The sequence below is a fragment of the Vigna unguiculata genome, chromosome 9 (genome assembly GCF_004118075.2).
Source record: "Vigna unguiculata cultivar IT97K-499-35 chromosome 9, ASM411807v1, whole genome shotgun sequence".
NCBI lineage: Eukaryota > Viridiplantae > Streptophyta > Magnoliopsida > Fabales > Fabaceae > Vigna > Vigna unguiculata.
Genome location: NC_040287.1, coordinates 40,706,790 through 40,723,946, shown reverse-complemented (window position 1 = coordinate 40,723,946; position 17,157 = coordinate 40,706,790). Strand labels below are relative to the sequence as shown.

At 27.4% G+C, this 17,157-nt stretch overlaps 1 protein-coding gene across 1 annotated transcript; it reads right to left on the bottom strand.

The window, feature by feature from the left end:
• Positions 1–7,274: 7,274 nt before the first annotated feature.
• Positions 7,275–8,848, bottom strand: LOC114195922 (uncharacterized acetyltransferase At3g50280-like). The gene has a single exon (XM_028086371.1). It carries the CDS (start codon positions 8,846–8,848, stop codon positions 7,460–7,462), a length of 1,389 nt encoding a protein of 462 aa, XP_027942172.1. The 3' UTR covers positions 7,275–7,459.
• Between the last annotated feature and the right edge of the window lie 8,309 nt (positions 8,849–17,157).

Sequence of the window (17,157 nt, the reverse complement as noted above, 5' to 3'; positions counted from 1 at the left end):
ACATAAAGGAACCAAATGCATTTTTGAGTTTTGCTAGAATGTGACCCCACTAGAATACAGTTTAGAATTCTTTACTCCTATGTTTCAAGGATTCTGATGTCTTAACATTCCATTCTCATCCAACCACTTACTTTATTACTTTTGTATTTAATCATTTAATGTATATTTAAATTGAATAACTTAATACATCAATAGTTTTTACTGTTGTTACACGGGTGTCAAAACAAAACAGTAGTGTCCCCTAACTTTTTCCATATTTAAACTCAACCATTTTAGTAGCTATTTTTAATAAAAAAAAATATTTATGTTAAATAATATTTTTAATTCAAAAGACATTAAATAATATTAAAAAATGAAATATATATGTCAAACACAAAGATGGGTTGAGTTTTATAATCTTACACTATATAATAAATTATCTAAGCCTAAATAAAGTAATAAATTTTCTTATTTTCTGTAGTTTATTATATTTATATTAGCTATAGCAATCCTGGTAATGTGACGTAAACATTAGGGTAACGCACACATTTTTGCATTTTCCTCCTTTATAGTTTGGTTTTTGCTAATCAAATCAAATTATTGGAAAAAGATTTCGCTTTAACGAAGATACAGCGTGTATTTTCATATTAGTTATTTGTAGTTATCAATTGAAATTTGAGAATTCTTTTATAAGTTAAGAGCTTCATTACAATATTTTGTAATTGAACGACTAATCGAAGAGAAAAAAATACGACGATTAATTTTTGTTGTAAAAAAAAGTGTCGTAAAATGAAAATAGACATGTTTAGTTGAGAAAAATAGTTTTAAAAGAAAAGTGTCGTAAAATAATTTTAATAATGGCTTTGATGTAATTGGTACCTTCAATCTCAAATCCAAGCAATGAATATTATTTTTAAACGTACATGGACGTTCAAATTTATAGTTCAGAAAGGTTACCTTGACTCAAAATTGTATTAACAAGGGTTAAGTTTAAAAGATAGGATTTGATGAAAACGGATGCTCAAATATGAATAGAAGAAATAGCTAAAAATAAGCTTGAGTGAAGAAAAACAGATAGCTGTAGGGAAAATGTGGATAAAGTGACTTCATATTGATTAGTAAATAATGAGTTTGAGTGTTGTAAAAAATCAAGTTGAAGATATGATATATGTCAGATTTTACACAGGAGGTTTCATTAAGGAGAACAACACCAATAAGATCTGAGCTTAACCACATAAGACACTGACATCACTCTCAACCCAAAATCTTAAGGCGATGGGTTTATGAGCTTTGATCCTTATATGGTGCTCTACTTTTTCAATTCTGATCAATGTGAGACTTAGACTCACACTTAAATTCCTAACGATATATTATGTTGGTTGACTGTGTCCGAATACGACTCAGAAGTTCATAATATCTTATTATTCTGGTCAAAAGATGGCTAAAAACAATGGCTTTTTCTGTCACATGCAAAGAGATGCCACTAGCACATGAAATGCTGTAATTTGTCATTGTTTCAGCATCAATTTGGGAGATGGGTATGGTGGAGTATTCATCTATTCTTCTTAATTTAACCATTCGATAGCTATTTCAACAAAACTTTGCTTATGATACCATAAAAAAATGTTTATAACAATCCCCAACTTCCATTTACGCACCAATAAGGAAAATACCCTTTCAGCCTCCTCAATAGACTGCTAAAAAAGTTTCACCTACACCATTTTTTCTCTTCAATTAAAAAATTGCACGTCGGTGTAAAAGGAATCTATACGTATGATATATGACATACACATCACAACTTTTGGACCCACTGTTATTGTATTACTATAGTTGTGTTTTGTCCCAGATCACACTGTAAATAGTACTAATGAATAAAACTCATACCACGGAAATTTCTGTTTTCTTGCTAAAGAAAAGTAAAAAAGAAAAAAAAATTGGGTTAGAAATATTGTTAATTCTTTATATAAATTTAATTTAGGTCTCATTAGTATGTCTATTTAGTAAATTTTCTCTCAAAAGACCAATATAGCTTCAGACAACTTAAGAATTTGAAAGGCTTAAAACAAATTTAAAAATGAAGTTTTTATTTAAAATTAATCTTTTGAACTTTTTTTAATACAAAATTATTTATTAAATTGTGAAAATTAATTTTATTTAAGCCCATCAAGAATCGAACTCATGTCCTTGGTTCTAATACAATTGATATGATTGAACGCCTATGATGCACGGATACAATACGTATCGAATACGACATGTATATGATACATCGATACATTTATTTCTAACAATAATAAGATACGATACGTGATGGATACGTGATATATTGAATATTACAAAATATATAATAATTCTTAAAAACATAATAAATATATAATTGTTATTGTATGAGTCCAAATTAAAACTATATGTACTAAAGTTGTCAACATAAAAAATATAAATTATTGTCATCATTAAAGTACGATTACAAGAAAATGATCAATTTTAGTAATAAAAAATATGTTAGACACCAATTTTCTACTTAGAGACTAATTATTTTGGTAGTCAAGACCTTGGCGGCTAATGGGCTAATGTTAATGACCAATTTAGAAATAAATTGTTTTGGTAGTCAAAACTTTGGTAGCTAATAGTGACAGATTTAGAAACTAATTAATAATATAAACTATTTTAATTATCAATTTAAAAACCAATTATAATTTTTTGGAACTATTTTAGTTGCCAATAATATTTATTTTTTAAATTGGTCACTATATATAGTGAGTATTATTTTTTATCACTAAAATTTTCTTGTAATGTACTACGACTTTATAAACTAGATACTTCATTAATATGTACCGATAAAGTATCCTAAAGTATCAGATACAGGTATGTGTCGGACACGGATACGTGACCCAAGTTGAAGTATCGGTGCATCATAGTCGAGCGCTTACCACTTGGCCTCGTGATCTTGGCTCTGATACTAATTGGTATGATAGAGCGCTTACCACTTGGCCTCATGACCTTGGCTCTAATATCAATTAGTATGATCGAGCGTTTACCACGTGGCCAAAAGTTATAGCTATTAGTCAGAACGTAACTTTTTCTATTTAAGAGTGTAACACAAGCCTAAGTGCTACCATTCGATTGTGACCCGTCTCACTTGGCTTCTACCATGAGACAATTGATCTCACCTGCAACAATCTTTCCTTCAACAATTGTGCAACCCGCAACACACCTATATTTATATCGTTTCTTTCAAAGAACACTCACTATTTTTTAATCAACTTAAAGCTGGTCAAATTTATTTTTTCACGCCAAAATAACTTTTTAATTAATTTCCAAAATTCTAAATCAATAATTATTTATTGATTCCTAGTTATCTTTTCTAGTAATTAGAGAGCACTATCTAATTGTTGTAGGTGAAAATCTGCAAAAAATTGATTAAAAATGTTGAAAAAGGACGGGAATGATTTATAAATATAGAAGGTTCTACAAATAAGATAGGGTTTTAATTATTATGGTGCCATTTTATCTTGAAATTATAAAAATGGAAAGAATTTTAAAATTTACGGTAGATAAGTCGTGTTTTGAATGCAGGACTTCACATTAAAAAAAAAATCATGTCTAGCAAATTAGACTTTAAATTACACTAGAAATTAATAATAAAAGTTGTGAAATCCAAAAATTTGTATTTAGTAAATAAAATTTTAATTAATATAAAGGTAATTGGATGAAGTCACATATTAGAAAAGATAGTTCTTTATTTTTATGTTTAAAGGAGAAGTCGTGGACATAAATAATTTCCCCCTTTATTTTGTTAGTTTCATGACTTTAAAAAATTTAATAAACTTTTGTACAAGAAAATAAGTTTAATAAAAAAATGACTGTTAACAAGTATGAAAGAAAATTGTGTAATAAATTAATTAATAATTTGTTTGGTTGTTGTAAAAATTTTGTAATAATTTGTTTGATTCATTATGAAAACTCTTTTATAATGAATTATTTACTAATATATATTAAAATAAGAAAATAAATTAGATAAAAAAAACACTAATTTATTTTAAAATATTAAATTAAATTAATTTTTTTATCAGCATTAAATTAATTTAAACTGAGTAATAAATTCTTTAATATTTTCTGTAACAATTTACGCAAATAAAGAATTTATTTATAAACAATTAATTTAGCGCCGTATTTAATAACTTTTTAATCAATTATTTAACCATCTATTTAATAACATACTATTCTGTTGTTACTTTGTTAAGTACATTTAATAATTGTTAAATATGTGTCCATTTTGTAATTTTGGATTTTAATGGTAAATTTAATATGTTTTAAGGTTTAGTTTGTGAATGTATTTTGGTTTATTTTATTATGAGTATTTAGTTTGTTGTGTAAAAAGGATGAGTAAATAAAAGAAATAATATTGTTAGATTAAGTAAAAAAACTGTAAACGAAAAATAAATTTGTAAGTAGTATTATTGTTATTATATTATACTAAAAAAATTACCTATGAGATGCGGTGTTACATTATGGTTTTCTTGTTTTCCTTATAGGTTATCTTTGTGTGTTATATTAGGTAGATATGTTAGAAGGCGTTACAAGCATTGAAGCACATCTTCAAGTGGTTACACATTAACATAGTCTCGAAAACTGAAATCAATTGAAAATATTTATGTAATTCAATATTGATTAATTTTTACTATTAAATACTAAATATAATTAAAAAAAATACCCGTACATTATAAAGACCATTCTTTATAAAAACAACAAAAAATTGAAAACATAATAATAATAATAATCTTAAAGAAAAAAAAAATAGACGACATTGAAAGCGTTCAAATTTTTTGTCATGCGAATGTAAATTATCTAACTCTATCACAAAAACTGAAAACAACACTAATATTTTCTTTATTTTTGTTAAATTCCTAAAATTTTGGACGTAAAAATCCTTTTCGTTTCATTTGAGATCTCTTAGAGATAATACATTAATTATAAATAATAACTGAATATAAAATATATAAGTAAGTATAAATTTTATTTGATTTTTTTTTGTAATATTAAATTATACTTAAAACAAATTTAAGGATTTAAAGAGATCTCAGCATTATTGAACTTATTTTTAATATATATATATATATATATATATATATATATATATATATAATTTTATGTTAAATACTCAAAATTGTTTTAAACTTTTACTCTTTCAAAATTTTTGGTTTCGGTCAATACTAAAACCTTTTTAAAAGTGAGAGCTAAAAGATAAAAATTCTTTACCCATATGATTTAAAACGTGATAATAGTGTAAGTAAGAAGATTTAGAGCTGTCAAAACGGGTAACCCGGTCCAACTCGACTCGATCCATCACGAGTTGATGATTTAGTGAGCCAACCTAACCTGACTTACTTTTTAGCGAGGCAAAAAAATTCGAACCCGGCTCGGCCCACCACAGGTTAGCGGGTTAAACGGGTTGGCTCACGGGTTCACTTAATTAAAAAAAATATTAATTTTTTATTTTTTTTTTCAGTCAAAACTAAATTGTAATTCTAATTAAAATCTAAATAAACTTTAATACAATCTAAATACAAACCAAAATAAAAGAAATACAAATTATTTATGTGTTGGATAAAAAAACAACTTAACATGACCGAAATGTAAAATTCAACTTAATAAAAAAAATAAAAATACTTGTGTGACCCTTTTATCTGCGGGTTGGTGAGCCAATCCGGCTCACCACGGGTTCAATCCGGATGAGCCGGATTCTAAATGAGCTGGGTCAAAAATCAATCCGTAAAAATTTATACAAAAATTTCAACCCAACCCGGCCCGAACCTGTGATAAGCCGGGTTAGCTCGCAGGTTCTAACCCATTTTGACAGTTATAAGAAGACTAAAATGTAAAATGGAAACAAATAAAAGTGAAAGATAATACACATCATCATCCTCATCTCAAGAACACCTATAGGTTACTATTAATTATGTTTTTTATTTTAAATAGAATCTAAAGTTATTTGAAATTGTTTGCATACAAAAAGTAGATAATGTTAAAGTGTAACAAAATAAATTATGTGATTCTAAGCTTTAAATAAATAATTAAAGAAACTATTATTCTTGAGTCCAAAATATTTGCATATATCATCACTTTCAATAATATATATTAGGCTTTTTTTATTTAGGGGTCGTTTTAAATTCAAATTTGTAAGAATGGGTCTGTTGAATTTTTTTTTGCAAAATAGGGTCAAGTCGTCGTGGTGGAAAACCACATTAAAGGTGAAGTCGTCATCCACCGTGCCGGTTTCTTTTTTTTTCTTCCAAAAAGCAAAATCGTGCTCTCAGAAGCCGGTTTTTATTTATTTTAAAAGTAAAGTCGTCTTTGGGTATGACGACTTCACTTTTTGGTTTTTTTTTTTTACATTCAGCTTTATATTTATATATTTTTAATTATATATTATTTAGTTTTTTTTAAATACATTGTCACCTTCTTCATGATATTTAGTAATGTACTTGCCATGCCATAACCATATAATGTATTCTTCTTCTTCCATTTTGCTTCACTTCGTAGCCATTAATGAAATTTTCAGCACTCATAAAATAAAACGAAAAGGTTTGTGAATTTCCATGAGAAAAATATGCTGTTTAAATCATACCCTCTAAACAGGGAAACAGAATTTCAGATTCCATCGACCATAACCTCAAATGAAAATCGTTTTGGAAAAATTTAGATTTGGATAGGATGAAATGTTTGCAAAAACGATAAATGAAAAATTCATTATTAAGTGTCATATTTTCATTAGGTTGATTCATGTATCTTAAATTATGATACAATTGTTCTCATTTAAAGAGGGTAAAGCACTGGTCGAATAAGTATATTATAAAGACAACAAATGAGTAAAAAAAAACTAAATAATATATAATTAAAAAAAGAATATATATATATATATATATATATATATATATATAAAGCTGAATGTAAAAAAAAAAAAAAACCAAAAAGTGAAGTCGTCAGGCTCAAGAACGATTTCACTTTTAAAATAAATAGAAACGGCTTCTGAGAGCATGATTTCGCTTTTTGAAAAAAAAAATAAAAAAGAAACCGGCACGGTGGAGGACGACTTCACCTTTAATGTCGTCCTCCGCCACGACGACTTGACCCTATTTTGCAAAAAAAAATTCAACAAACTCATTTTTACAAATTTGAATTTAAATCGACCCCTAAATACAAAAAAGCCTATATATTATCACTTCACTTAACATAAATGACATACAAATAATCATATTTGAGTTGTTAACTATCAAACACTTGCTTGAAAACCTTATTAAACTAGTGCAAGACATCAATCCAAGAAATTTTAACATAAAACGACGTACACATAATCACATTTCATACGTTGAAACGTGAAACACTGGAAACTTAGCAAACTAGCATAAGACATCATTTAACCCATACAAGTAATATCTGACTTATTCAGGAACGAAACAGTGTGAAGATTATAGCATAGTAGCTAGTATAAGGTAGTGGAAATTGAAACAGAATTCATAAACTCCTCATCTGATTCGAGAGAGCACATTGCATGTGGCAAAAGGCAGAGTTCCAAATCGATGCTTCCCCCTCCTTCACGTCCTGGATATGATATCACCTTCCCATGAAATTTATTGGCATACCCACTTCTAACTGCCACTGCTTTCTCCATTCCAAACTCATTCCCATACATGTTGAACCTGGGCGAGCTACTAATCATCACAACGAACGCCTCCATGGGCTGACCAAGTTGGTAGATCACCGGAGACTGTAACCACTCTTGGACTGATTGCAACACCTCTCTGTCATTGTGCCTTGTAACAGCAGAGTGCAACTTCAATGCAGCCCATCCAAGATCATTCTCAAGTAATTCCCCAACTCTCGTTTCTGCACTCACCTTATGAATTGAGTTTCCAAAGTATTCGTGTGGAAGAGGCGGTTCCATTCTTGATCTATTGTTTGCAGCTAACCTACATCTTGTTTTTTGTTCATACGGTAGAGAGCATGCACGAGTTATTGATCTCCACACCAGTGCTGATAATGACTGGAATGAAGAGATTTTGGAGGTATTACTATCGTTGGACTCTGAGTTTGCCCTTGCTTTCAGTTTTGCTATAGACTCTGCTGAAAAGTGGAAGAATCTCTCTCTCAGCAAGGGTGCTTCAAACCTGCTGATGAACTCGTTATGATGTTTGAAAGGAAGATTGATTGGTGGAGTGCAATCACTTGGAAACCAGCGGTTGTGAATAGGTTGGTGCAGAATGGGAACGTCATATTCATCGGCTTGGGGTTGAGCTTGGAATATCTGAGACCATGTATTGATGAAATTCCAATAAGAAGTGCCATCACAGACAGCGTGATTCATGGAACAACCTACGAAAACACCGTCGACTAGTTCAGTGACCTGGATGGACAAGAGCGGCATGGAGTGACCGTCATGGTTAACTGCTTTGTGGTGGTCAAAGAGTGATTGAACAATGTGTGGGACATCAATGGGGGAGAGGATATCAGCTATGGTCATATCAAGAGTTGCATAAATGAATCTAGCTCCATCGCTGTTGTTACAATCAACAGAAACAGTATAAGTGGGAGGGTTTTGGGTTTTGTGGGTGACAAGGCGACCAGACAATGGATAAAAATGGAAGAGGGTAAGAGAAAGAGAGTGTTTGAGGTTCTCCAACAGATTTTGTATGAAAGCATGTTCATCAAGTAGGGTTGCAGGCTTCTTGAATAGCAGACCTTTCTGGATATAGTGCATAGACAACATAGCAATATCCCAGGATGTTAAATTGCATGTTTGGTTTGAGACTTGGGTTAAACCACGTGGTTTCACCAAGTATTCTGAAATGCGTCGAACCACAGGGGTGATCATGATTCAAATTCACAAACAACAGTGATTTGAGTTGTAAGTAGATAGCTTGAACCAAGAAGTCCTGACTCTAGGTATAAATAAGCAAGTGCTTCTGACATGCTCCAAGCAAAAGACACAGATGGCATCAGTGTCGGGGAGTTTGTAGCTTTGAAATATTCCAAAACAAATATCAATAAATAAATTACAACTATATAAATATTAAATAAGTATACTAATAAATGAATCTTAAATAGAAAATAGTAAAAATAATAAAATATGTCTTAAAAATAAATTATAAATTAAGAAAAAAATTAATATAATTTTTTAAATCATCTGATAAAAATTGAAGGTGTTTTAATCTTGATCAAGAAGTATAAAACGAGAAATTACGTTTGTGTATCTAATTTAAAAAATTAAATATCATTTATACTCAATTAATTCAGAAACTTTTAATTTAAATTAAAACATATTAAAATAATAGTAGGAATATATTCAATTAGATATTTATGAGAATGAGAGGATGGAAACAATAGTTTTGTTAAAAACTTCTATCCATTAAAATATAGGAAAGTTCTTATTAGAAAATAAAGTTACCATGTATCCATTATATACATTTTATTTGGTGAAATATACTATTATTAAATTATTATAAAAAATTATTGTCATATATATATATATATATATAATCCAATTTAAAATATAATATTAAAACATTTTCAGTTGAGAATAAAAAAAATTGAAAATGGAAAATTTGTGGAAAGGTCAGACTACCCTCATCATTTAGCATTTTTCCTCCTGTGTAGTTTGGTAATAAAATAATTCAAATGGGGGATTTTCTTTTTAATGAAGATAAATGAAAGAGCATATGCTTTTTCTATTAGTTATATATTTCAAGTCATTATAATTAACATTTGAGAATTCATTGATCATTTTTATGTCATATAAAATAAATAAATTGACCATGAATAAACATCTAAAATCAAAACTTCAAATATAGTAAAAGAATATTGTCTTAAGTCATTTTCATTTTAAAAGTCATTATAAATCCTACATAGTCATATTATTTGTGAGACATCTTTATATTTATATCTTAATAATTGTATTTGATTCCTAATGTAAAAAATGTCATTAAGATAAAAAAAAATTATCATTTTATTTTTATATCTCAAGATTTCATTTAAGGCTTAAAGTCATTACCAACATAAAGAAATTTTATAAAACCCAGATTTGGCCATGCTAGAGCAATGGTGGGAGGATTTGAATTAGCAAGATGCCCCATATTCTGCAAGAAAATCCACACAAGTATGTTTAATCCCGACAGCCCAGTCTCTTGTTTCCTAAACTATTGGTATAAGCCCGACAGTCCAGTCTCCGTTACACTCTTCTTGCTGATAAGGTGTCACATACTATGTTAATATTGCGTGTTGTCTCCACAAACGGTAGCACCCCGCAATATTTTTATCATTTCTGTGGAAAATATATCACATTCGATTAAATTGAAGAAATAAGAATTGTTAATTTCAAATTCATAATGATAAAAAAGAGTTTTATTCAATTGTTCCGGATATAGGGATTTAGCACCTATATAAAACACTCAATTTGTTTTCACTCTCTTCTCGTTACAGTTTAGTTTATCCCGTTCGATCTGCTTTCTTTCTCTCTCGTTCAGTTGTCCAGATAATTGGGATACCTGTTGATAATGTTCCGATGCTTAAGTCAGTTCAAGTCCGTTCAGATGAATGTAAATAATGTTGTAATAAATGCGAAGTAAAAGTTCTTAGCAACTTACCTTGGAGTCATATTTATAGTGTTTGACATGAGTCTGTGATTAGGGTTTTCATAATCACGGCCCAATTATTTTTTAAACTTTTACTGACATGTTTTACATTAATTTGTAGTTATTTGATTCTTGTACGACATATTTATGACAAAAATCCACAGATAAATTGGGTCGTTACCAATGTGGTCGTTCGGTTACTTGGGTGTCACGACCGGAACATGGTCGCTCGGGTTGTGAGCCTCTTAAAAGGTAAGAAATTGCCACATCAAAACCGCGGGATTATCTGTCTGCAGCAGGCGGCATTCCACTATAAACTGTGTCTATAAGGTATAAAATATTTTTGAAGACTTAAAATAAATTTAAAAATGAGATTTTATATCACCATTATCTATAACTACCATAAACTACTAGAAATTCTCGTATTATATGAATTTTTTCTTGCAAATTTGTTAAAATAATTTGCAGGAAAAAACTTTTTCTAAGAATTTTAATTGGAAAGTAATTGCAAGTATTTTCTACAAAATTTGTTACGAAAAGTGTTTTATACAAAATATTTTGCAAGAAAATTAGTAACAATTTATTGCAAATTTTTTTTCACAACAAAATTTGTAAGTATTTCATACGAAAAAAATTTCAAAATAAAATTGACAGAAAATATGAGTTTGTTTAATAGTGAACTTTAATCTAATTAATAGTTCTATATTCAATCTAAGCAAAATTTTCATCTTCTCGTCAAAATATACATAAAAAATTTCTTAAAACCGATAAATAAAAAATACTGAAAAACAAAACTAGACATAAAAAATGTATTTTTAATCTTTTACAAATTTAACAAATAGAATAAAATCAAAGTAGAAAAAAAAATAACCAAAAACAAAATTAAAAATATTGTTACACAAAAAGCATGAGATTACCAAAATCCTAAAAAGAAAAACAAAGACACTCTAATAATAATTTAATTAAATTTTATTTTTAAAAATACAATTATAATTAATTTAATAGAGACATATTAGTATTAGGAAAATTAAGTCATTTTTTTCTTAAACATAATTTTATAATTAATTTAATAAAAAATTGTTTGAGACCTTTTTCTTTCTTAAACATAATTTTATAATTAATTTAATAAAAAATATTAGTACCTAAAACAAAAAATTAATATTTTATATTTTAAGCCTAAAACGATTATTTTATCTGCTTGATTCTTAATGTAGCAGAAAGGACTACACTGAAAGTTCATATGTTATATTTCTTCTTAGAATTTTAAACAAATAATAACAATTTAAAAAATAAAAATATAAAATATAATAGTAATTTAGGGATTAGAATACTTCTCATACAAGTACAAAATATCTATCGTTCCAAATCCATTAGTGATGATACTCCGTGAAACAATATCATTATGAATTGGTGAGAAACTTAATTTTAAAAAAATATTATTAAAAACTGTCATATTAAATTACTAATTTTATAAAGTTGTTAATATAATAATAAAATTTATTTCATTACGTGATTACATACAATGAAATGGCAGTATAAAAATATGTTCACGAAATATAGTTACAAATTTCAATTTGTTTTAAACTTACATAGACATTAAAATACACGGTATAAAAAGCTTTCTACCGTTCATTGAATCAAAATTTGTAAGATTGCGTAATGAAAATTGATTCCATATTGATTAGTAACTAATGAGTTGAAGTTAGCTTCATAAAAAATAAAATAAAGTTGAAGATGCAATATACTATTTTTGTTGACTGTGTCCATATATGGCTCATTATAAGTTCAGAATAAATTATTAGGCTGGTAAAAAATGACTAACCACATTATTAATGGCTTTTTGCGTCACACATGCAAAGAGATGCAATGCATCCAACCCTATAATTCATAAGACATTTCTGCATCATATCCAGAATGATGGGTAGAGTATCCATTTCCTCTATTTAATTAACCATTCAATGCCTAATTTGAACGAAACTTTGCTTATGATACCATTAAAAATGTTCATGAAATCCACAAGTTTCATCAACGCACTAATGTGGAAAAATTCAGTCTTGCAGCCTCCTTAATAGACCGCTAACTGCATGTTTAAGAAAATACAAGTTTTATTATTTTACAAAATCATACATATTATTTCACTTGCAAGAACCTCTGAACATTTATGTTTCCTTTATGATTTCTTTTTCTGATTGATATATGATATATCATTTTCTATTAGAGAATAGAAAACTAAAAAAGAAGCGATGATTTCAGACTTTCAACCATAACTTTGGACTGATTCTTATATACGACAGTTTCGTATTGCACAGATGACATGTAAATAGTTATTAATGGATAATACACGTTGAGAAACCTCCCTTTTATGTTATAATTTTGAAGAATAATTTGACTGACTATTCTTATGATTCCAAACCTTCAGAAATTAAATCAATGATTAAGTGTACCATAAGACGTAATATTTTGTTTGTATACTCTCATTTGATTGAAAAAGTCTAGTCATGTTATTTTTACGCGACTTATTGAACTCTTAATTAACTTTTCTATATTTGATAAAAAAAGTTGTGAAATTGAGTAATTAATGAGTTTTTTTTTTTCCTTTAAAAGGTGTAGTAGAATGGAGATCAAGAGTTAGAATTTTTACTGGAAAAAGTGAATTTTATTGAGAAAACAAATATGTAAAAAAAACAAATAAAATCTTATCAGAAAATAATTAAAAAGAAATTTGTGACCATTTTTTTATAAGCAAAAATATATTAAATTAATGAGATAATTGGGTTATCTGAACCTATATATTAGAACTGTCAAAACGGGTAATCCAGTCCGATCCGGCTCGACCCACCACGGGTTGATGATTTAGTGAGCAAACCCAACCCGACTCACTTTTTAGCGAGTAAAAAAATTTCGAACCTAGACCCACCACGGGTTGGCGGGTTAAACGGGTTGGCTCACAGGTTCACTTAATTAAAAAAAATATTTTTATTTTTTTTTTTTCAGTCAAAACTAAATTGTAATTCTAATTAAAATCTAAATAAACTTTAATACAATCCAAATACAAACCAAAATAAAAAAATACAAATTATTTATGTGTTGGATAAAACAACATTAACATGACCCAAATGTAAAACCCAACTTAATAAAAAAAATAAGAAACACTTGTGTGATCCTTTTATTTGCAGGTTGGTGAGCCATCCCGGGAGAACCGGATTCTAGATGAGTCGAGTCAAAAATCAACCTGTATTGAAATTTGTAAAAAAAATTCAACCCAACACGGTCGGCCCGACACCTTGTGAGCTGGGTTGGCTCGCGGGTTCCAACCCATTTTTACAGCTCTACTATATATACACACAACATAATACTAAGCCTATTGTGCATATATCTAACATTTTCATATATCACAAAAGTTAAAAACATTATGTGTCCATACATACAAAATAATTTCAAATCCTACCACAAATAACATAAAAAAATGAACTGAACATTCAAAATCTCAATTCATTTTTTATCCAGATTTTTCTTTGCCTTTTCCTTTTCCTTGTGGAACATCGTCTCATCAATAAATCTTTTAGTACAACTATATTATTACTCGGTTTTTTATGTATTACTTTCTAATCTAATTGTTTAAGTAGAACTTTAAAAATAATATGATCATTTATAATATATTTTATTTATTTTTTTAATAATATTTCTTTTCTTTTTCTTTAATAATATTGTTTTTCTTTCCTTCTTTAATTTTTTTAATAATACATATTTCATTATTTATTTAATATTATTTTAATACAACTTATTAAGTATAAAAATATAAGCATCTATCATAATAAAAACTAAATTTATTATTTCAACTAAAAAAATTAAAAATATAAAATATTGAAGATATAGACTTCATCTTAAAAGAGTCATACATCACAAACACAATTTATATAAGATGTCATCAATGAGAATTACGACATCCTGTCTCAAGTCCTCACTTACACATGACTTATTTTTTTAATAAAAAATAAAATATTTTGTTCTATTAATATTAATATCTGAAATCATATTTATAATAAAGTCGTACTCATGACATATGACTTATTATTTTGAAATAGTATAAATCAGATACAAATTCTCCATATTGATAATTTTTTAAAAAAAATTGCTCATTTCAGTAATTATTAGGTATAATTATACTATGTAAAAGAACCGAACTTGTACCTCCAAGATTCTCCATCTTTCCAATAAAATTAAACATTTATCACTTACAGAATCTTATGTATAACGTAAGATTCGGTACATAATATATTAGAAGATATTTAATTTATTCAAAAAATTAATCAATTATTTATTTATTTTATTTCTTGAACTTATAAATTATTTAAGACTTATATTTTTCTTTAAATAATTACTATTTGGCTAAGTTGCGATTGAGTCTGTCAAGTCCAAAAGGTACTGGAAAATATAACCTTGGAAAACCAAGTTAACAAGAGTAAAGCGAGGTTATCTAAGCTCAATTAAGGTCCGTGTGAATCTCAACCAAACAAAATTTAGGATAAGGAACCATGCATGATAAACATTAATATCACTTTAGCTAGATCTAGATTTAAATTTCAAATTAATTTTCCTTGTTTGTAAAATTGGACAGGTTTCTCCCTTATACAATATACTTTTTGGATAAGAAGGCATCTTTATACCTAATTAAAATAATTCAATATTTTTCATACTCATATCTAATTTACTCATATATAATTAATACGAAACCTTTTTGTTAAAATAAAAATGAGTTTGAATAATATTCACATAGAAGAGTTTATCTATCATTTCTACTCGTCAATAATCTCCAACAAAAAACATATCATTAAAGTAAAAGTAACTCTTACGGTTACTCTTAAACATACCTTTTTTACTTCATATAGTATTTTTCATGTTTTTGCAAAGAAATAGCTTAAAATCTTTGAGCACTACACCAAGACTCAATTTTTATTTTTATTTAATATTTTAGTAATCATATTAGCAATTAGTTTGTTTTTTTTTGTTCGTTAATATTTTTAGTAGTTATATTTACACTCAGTGGTGAAATGATATATTAAAATAATTAAGTAACTTTAAAACAAATATCATGGATTTAAATAAGTTACAAATGTGTGTCAGTCAATTAAATGTTTAAGCTGAATATTTAAAAAACTTGATTTAATAAAAACTTATGAATTATTGTTGTATGAAAATATATAGTTGAGAACTAGATTAAATAAATAATCTTGGGAAGTCATATAGAGTTAATCAAGCAATATATGAAATATGAAATATTTTTATATAACTTCAAAGAACAAGTAATAATTGCTTGTTAGATTTTGCATTTATTGTATCTTCATTCTGAAAGTAATCAAGATCATCAGCGCTGGTACTTTAAACTTTTGATTATTAATATAGTCTATTCATTTAATTTTCAACGAAAAATTTTAAATTTTAGAATTTAATTAGGTAAAGTGAATTAGAAATTCATTAAGTAAAAAAGATTAAATATATATATATATATATATATATATATATAGTCGAAAAACTTTGACCTCAACATTTTGTCTAAGATTTTGATATAATTTAGTTCTTAAACTTTAAAAATTAATAAATATAGTCTTTTTATCCAATTATATTAATTTTGTACGTGTCATACGATGTTTCATGTGATATTTGAATTTTTTATATTTAACATTTTTCACTTCAAACATAATCTTAAATGTTGTTTAACATGTAAAAAAATCAATATACTTAAATTTAAAATATACTAAAATATATTAAGATTTAAAATAATACCAAATTTCAATTTGATGTTAAATATAAATACTAAAACCATATTTAATTTTAAGAAGACGAACATATTGTGAATTGATTTTTAATATAAAAAATAAATATTATATATATGGAATCATATATATTATTAAAATTTATGTCAAAACATGTCATAGATAATTCTTTTATGTTTAAATTTAGAGCCATATGTTTACTAAAACAATTCAGGGTAGAGGTAATCTACCTATATGAATACAAAATTGTTTACTTTTAGCTTTTCAAAAATGAACAAGATTAACACTTAAATTATTTAAAAACAATCACTCGTCCACTTATCTTAAAACTCCTTATTAATTTTTCAGATAACAATATTTTAATCTATTTTTTACTAAATTTTTATCCATCATTCCAATAACTCTTAAATTATCATGATATACTATAAATAAAAATATCATTGTATTTTCTAAGGTAATAATAAAATTTATCGTAGGATATAGATAATTTTTTTTGAGAAATACTTATGGTAAGTCTGAAATTATTAAGGCAACTATCTCATCGGTCTTTCATTATTTACAGCCTGTTTCAGTATGAGACTTTTTTCATCTCTCCCTAAACTGTAAAAGTATAGTTTGAGAATGTGATCGAAATCCTAGAGATAGAGGATAAGGCTGTTGTTTTTCTCGATATGCAGACACAGTACACGTGATGAAACTGGTCGGGACTTGTAAATTCAAATTGCTGGTCTCCCTCTCCCTCCTAAGTCTGCTTCTGATGGCCCTACGAGGCACTATGT